This window comes from Morus notabilis, unplaced genomic scaffold, assembly GCF_000414095.1.
Source record: "Morus notabilis unplaced genomic scaffold, ASM41409v2 Scaffold317, whole genome shotgun sequence".
Taxonomy (NCBI): domain Eukaryota; kingdom Viridiplantae; phylum Streptophyta; class Magnoliopsida; order Rosales; family Moraceae; genus Morus; species Morus notabilis.
In genome coordinates this window covers 563,175-569,829 of record NW_010363634.1, presented here as the reverse complement: position 1 = coordinate 569,829, position 6,655 = coordinate 563,175, and the positions used below count along the sequence as shown (strand labels likewise).

General features: G+C 31.6%; 1 protein-coding gene across 1 annotated transcript; it reads left to right on the top strand.

The window, feature by feature from the left end:
• Positions 1-1,719, top strand: LOC21405687 (transcription factor MYB36). The gene is made up of 3 exons (XM_010104708.2): positions 1-136; positions 330-459; positions 776-1,719. The coding sequence occupies exons 1-3, from the start codon at positions 1-3 to the stop codon at positions 1,641-1,643; spliced, it is 1,134 nt and encodes a 377-aa protein (XP_010103010.1). The 3' UTR covers positions 1,644-1,719.
• The last annotated feature ends 4,936 nt before the right edge of the window (positions 1,720-6,655 follow it).

The window sequence follows — 6,655 nt, the reverse complement described above, 5'->3', positions numbered from 1 at the left end:
ATGGGTCGAGCTCCATGCTGTGACAAGGCCAACGTGAAGAAGGGACCATGGTCACCTGAAGAGGACGCCAAGCTCAAGGCTTATATCGATAAGTATGGCACCGGTGGAAATTGGATTGCCCTACCTCAGAAAATTGGTATGATAAAAAAAAAATGCATATTTTGTTCACATGATCATATTTTCTATGCCAATTTTCTAGTTTGATATATAAGAAATTTGTTTAATTTTTAAGCATGATTGATCTAATTATAAACTCTTGGTAGAAATTGCTTAATTTTAAAGCATGATTGATCTAAACTCTTGGTGGGGTTTATAAATTTTCACCACAGGGCTTAAGCGATGTGGAAAGAGTTGTAGATTAAGGTGGCTGAATTATCTGAGACCAAACATTAAGCACGGTGGATTCTCTGAGGAAGAAGACAACATCATCTGCAGCCTCTACATAAGTATTGGTAGCAGGTATTTCTCTCTCTCTCTCTCTCTCTCTCTCTCTCTCTCTATATATATATATATATATAGACACACACACACACACACACACACACATGGATATATTCTTGGGAAACAAGTTTCAACCTCAATCTTTTGTCTCTTGTCCCTTGTCTAGATTCTCTAGCCTAGAAATTAGTTAACTCTTGCTTACAGGATTTAGATCAATTCTTAACTACGGTTTTCTCAAACCTATATTATATCCATTCATTAATTTTTGTTAATTAGTTATTCTTTTATTAGAGACTGATCATGATGTCGTACATATATATGCATCAATTTTTAGGTGGTCCATAATTGCAGCCCAGTTGCCAGGAAGAACAGATAACGACATAAAGAACTATTGGAACACCCGGTTGAAGAAGAAACTACTAGGAAGGCGCAAACAATCGAACGGTAGCGCTCGGTTATCCTCGGTAAATCCCGACTTGAAGGATTATTCAACCGGCGTAGAGGATACCCTAAGCAGCTCAGCCCTAGAAAGGCTTCAGCTCCATATGCAGCTCCAAAGCCTTCAAAACCCTCTTTCCTTCTACAACAACCCCGCGCTTTGGCCAAAGCTTCATCCCTTCCAACAAAAGATGATCCAGAGCTTCCAATCGCTTAATGGGGTTAAACCTAACCCTCTGATGCAGCACAATCTCACAACCCCCCATGATGATCATGATCATGATCAAAGGAAAAATAATGCTGATTTCTATACTGAATTAGCCCCCAATGAAAACAATAGTACAATAGGTAATGAGGAAGATCAATTTGCGAAAATCGGCGACAACCCTAAGATGGACGGATTGGAAAATTCTGCAAACAATTTCATGAATATGGGCAATATTATTCCAATGGACTCATCAAGCACCATCGTGTCGAATGCTGATCACTCGGCTTTCCAAGCGGAGCTTGAGAATATTCTCAATGGGGAAGCAGTCAATTTCAATACACCGCAGGGAGGTGATCATGATCAAATGGCTGATATTCAGTACGATTGTTTTAAGGAAATGCCTAATGTCAACAAGGACAGCTTGATCTGGTGGTCCAACGAATTCGACGCGAAATCAGCTTCGTCGAACTCATGGGATGATTCAACTTCGGCGGCTCTCGATCAGTCTCACGGGATTTTCCATGATTATGATCAACTAGGTTATAACGGCCTGTGAAGAGCAGATTAGAAGTAATCTGATGGAGCGTGGAGTAAGTACTACATGGTTATTTGTTATGTTCATAAAATGGCAATGGGCGGGGAATGTGATATAAAATATAGAAAGGTTTTGTAAATTGTTTGTATAATAATGTGAATGTTCTTCCTTAAGAATCTCCCCGAATCTACATTTTGTCTCCAAATGGTCAAAACTATTTATGTGCATTTCTCTTTCTGAATCTTCTTACATACTTTTGTTGAGTAGAGATCCGAAAAAGGTTCTAAATGCAAAGAATTCATCCAACAACCTGTTATGAATTGTTAATTTAAGTATATAATTAGAATATATTCCTTAACCTCCAGTTAAAAAAAAAGAATATATTCCTTAACCTTTAACAATAGCAAGGTTATATACACAAGAGACAATACCATATCCTAATCCCCATATTCTAATTAGGAATTGTTGAAGTCATTTTAAAAATTATTTCTTTCTTGGGGCTTGGCTGCTCTTTTGAAGCTTAATTGAGAGTTAATTAAGTTGTATACCACTTTTAATATGAGCTTATTGGGTTTCCATAACGTTTTCTTTTTTAATTTCTTTGATTCACGCCACTTTAAATTTGTGTAATTTGTATAACTATCCTTAATTTCTTATTTTAAAAGTTGGTTATCGTCTTAAGGGCGTTTGGTATGCAGTATTCAGTAGGAATCATATTTTCAGAAAAGTGATAGAGGGTAATGTAATTCTCAAGAAATAAGTATTATAATGTTTGGTTAGATATAGGAATCTTTTAATAAATTTCCGGGAATGTCATTTTACTGTGTTTGATTATGCCAGTAATGTAATATAATTATTTTTATAAAATTTATAATTTTAAATATTTTGAAGATTGTTATCATCTTTTGATAACTTAGATTTTTTTTTTCCAAATATTATGAAAAGCAGTAAGAAATAACATAAAACTATAGAAATTACAAAAAAAGAGAGAGAAATGAAAAAAGAGGGAAAAAATTAAAACAAAAACAAATAACAATTTAGTTCCCTTCGTCTTTCCCCTCTGAATCTCTCTCATCCCTCTCAATCTCTCTTTCAAGCTCAAAACAGATTTGATCTGAGCACGGATCTTGGCTTTCACAAAGCGTGGGATGTGCGACAATCATGAAGATGAGCTTCAATGGCGATGGTAGCCATGGGTGGATGTTCGGCAGCCAAGGTGAGGAGTGAAAAAGCTTGATGGGGACGGCAGAGTAGCTTGCTTGCTCTCTTGAAGCTGAATTGATGGCCATTGTTAACGCAGTGAATGTAGCTAATCACAAATTCAAGTGGGATTTTTGAGTGATTTTACTTGTGGTATTCTAGTTATTCTAAAGCTAAGAAAAACAAAAAACAAAAACAAAAAAAAAAAAAAAAAATTATTCCATCTATCAGAAGCTGAAAGCTAAGTGGAGAAATACTCTTAGACCATTTCCAATACAAATGTTAATATTAATTGTATATTTAACATTAAAAATTATGATATGATAATATTCTTAATTCTCTTATCTCTTGAACCTATTGGTTCTAGATTCAAAAATGACCCCTCCCCGCATTCTTTCAGATTATGAGACACGTTAAAATTCAATATAAGTTATAAGTTCTTAAAATGCAAATAACGAAAAAAATTCTAAAGATTAGCGGGAGGGGTTAAACTTATTGTATTTGTATCTTTGTTTTGTAAAATTTTGCAAATCAAATAAAAAGGAAATATGTAAATATTATGTAAATATAAATAAATATGTATTATACATTATAATAATGCATAATGCTATTTGAAAGGCTAAATATATTTTTTTTCTATAATTATTAAGCTTTGGAAGTTGTAAAAGTAAACATTTATTTTTAAAATAATTACAAAATGCAAAAATTGCATTTATTACATGGAAAAAGTAAACATTTCAATTAGTAATCAAATGCTAAATTTTCCATATGCTATATTTGGTGAGAAATTTGCCACAAAACATGGCATATGAAAATTTTGGCACAACAAATAGTATTGTATTGGAGAGTATTTTTCATACTCAAATATTAAATTTGCAATTGGCACATTAATTATTGCATTGCATTAGAGATGCTCTTAATTGCTTCTAAGATTTCATTTTTTTTGGATAACGATCTAATTCATGAATCTACAAATTAGACAACTTTTTAATTAATAAAAAAATAGAAGATCTAACTCTTGTAAATCAGAAATAAAAATGAAATAAAGATAGAAATGTGGTTAGAAAATTTACATACGTTCACGGATCAGGAATATGCTCACTTTTTCATTCATTGATATTTCTATAAATAATTGTACATGAGTTATATAGGGATGAATTCTAAGAATATAATATGTGAATCAATCAATCGGCATAAATTAGACTCCCAATTAGGTAACTAATCAATCCCCTATAATTCTCCCAAAAATATGTTCACAACTATATTACAACCAATCACTCTAAAAATGAAAAGAGCATTAAGAACTAAGTACACAATCAACTGAATGTTACACACTAATTAATAGAACAAACGCAACCATAAATCAAATACAAAAAAAAATTCAAAAGACAAAAAAGATTTATAAGCCCAAATATAAATATTAGTTCTAACAAAATGAGTTATAATAGTAAAAGATTGGAATTTAACAACAAAGAGAAGGAAATTACGGTCAAGGCCAACAATATCACAACTAGATTTGCACACAAGCATCTCCTCTACTAAGCTCCCTACTCCAAATTTATTAGAAATGAAAATAAGTGGACGCATTTATTGAGTATCTCATATTTATAGAGAAAGTAATAGAGTGCTAAACTATTTGATGGCTCATGGTATTCACTTATCACGCTTGACGGTCTTTAGAGCCAGATTTTGTTAGAGATTTAGGCCTCGTTCGCTTCGCAGATTCGAGTTTTCAATTTGAGTTGAGATGTGACATTTTTTTAGAGCTTTTAACTGTAGAAACTTATAACTAAAAACTTGAATCGGTGCAATGAACGAGACCTTAATTTCTAAGGATCTTGCTCAGCTTCCGAATTATAGATTAATGATCAAGTCATGATGTTGCTAGGTGTCGATGTACGATTTTTCAAAGAGTTTCTTTCACATGTAATGCGTTCGCATTTAATTATTTGAGAGCAATCTTCAGAACTTGCTATCCTTGTCGCCTCAAATTGGTATTGTGCAACGAAATGACAAGCATATATAGGCAGTATTTTTTTTCCCTTTCTAATCTTGTGATTAATCTATAAGATCTATAAGAAGGGAGAATATGTTGAGTTGAGTTTTGTACTTCAGCCTTTCATCTAATGGTTCACATTAATCAATTCTTATTTTACTTTAAATGCAATGGTCATGATTTCTCCATACTTATGTATTATCTCACACCTCATGCTTAACCTCTGTTTGTTTATTTTATTTCTATTTTTAACCCTCTTTGTTTAGTTTTTGAATTTTATTACTATTATTTGACTTGGTGTATTAATATCATGAATATATTAGTAATATATTAGGTTAACAAATTTTATCTTTTATATCACTATTAATATACATATATTAATATATTAGCATATTAAGTAGAGTTTATTGAAAATACACAACATAATTTTATCTTATACTATTAAGTAGAGTATATTACATATTAGTATATCACTATTAGTATATATATTGTCAAATATGGTTCTAATAATTTTTTTTGACAAATTCCCCCACTAAAATACTTTTTTTTTTTGGGGTCAAATTTGTCCATTTTTTTGTGTTTTGATATTTATTACTTCAACTTCACATTCGCTTCCTTTTTCTTTAAGAAACAATTGTAATTTCTTAATTTTCCTCATTCATATTTTCTTTTCTCTATTTTTTTTCATTAAAATTCTTAATAGAAAAGATTCTCTTGCATGTTTTTTCAAAAAAAAAAAAAAAAGAAGATAAAGTATAAAGTACCGTAGGAACAATATCATACTAGTTTACTATGAAGAATTTAAATGGTCTATCGCATGAGTACTGATTTGCAAAAGATAGCTTTCTTTATGGCGTTAGTACTGGCTTGTATGATTATGCATCAATACCTTTTGAATTTGTTATGTCATTGTGGATTCATGTTTATTCGGTTTTCTCGCTGGTTAACTGTTGCTGTTGTTGTTGTTGTGTATTTTTTTTTCTGCTGTATTTGTGCAAAGATTTGTATTTTTTTCTCTTTTATAATGTTTAATGAATTAGAGTGGCTGTGAGCGCTCTTGGTTGTGATAAGAGGACTGATAGAGTGGCTGTGGGCGCTCTTAGTCAAGTTAATAGAAAGCACATTGAGAAAAATATTTAGAGGCACCGCTGTTAAGCACTAGAAGGTAGATTTCAATTGTAAGTCCTATACTGTGAGACTCACCTTCTATTAATGGTTGTGCTAAACACCATCGAAGTTCATTAACATTGCTCATATTAAGGGCTTGTTTAGTTCAACAACTCAAACTATGAACATTTGAACATTTTTAGTCAGAACTGTAGTGATTCAAACTGTGATCCAAACTGTTGCTTGGATATGTAAATAAATTATAATTTGAATTGGGGATAAAATACGAATTGTATTTGGATAAAGTGTTGAAAACTGTCACTAGAGTTTTGTAACAAATCTTATAAAACCTCATTATAAATGACATTAAAAATATGCAATATGGGTGGGGATTTGTTCATCTCTTTATTATGAACACATTAAAAAAATCATCTCAATAGAATTAAAACGAAGAAGTTATGACATTTTTAAGATTGAAATTGAAGAGAGAGAAAAAGTAGAATTTGAAACTATTAGACTGTTGACGACAATTTAGATTATTAGAATTCAGGGAGAATGTGAATTCTAAAATCAACAATTTGAGTTGTTCTTGAACCATTGTTAATGGTTTGAATTGTCCTTGAATTTTCCTCTCCTAAACGCTAGTTTGAATTATGAACTACGGTTTGAATTCTAAACAATTTGAGTTGTTGAAACAAACAAGGCTTAAATACCTTCAAGAAATATCAGA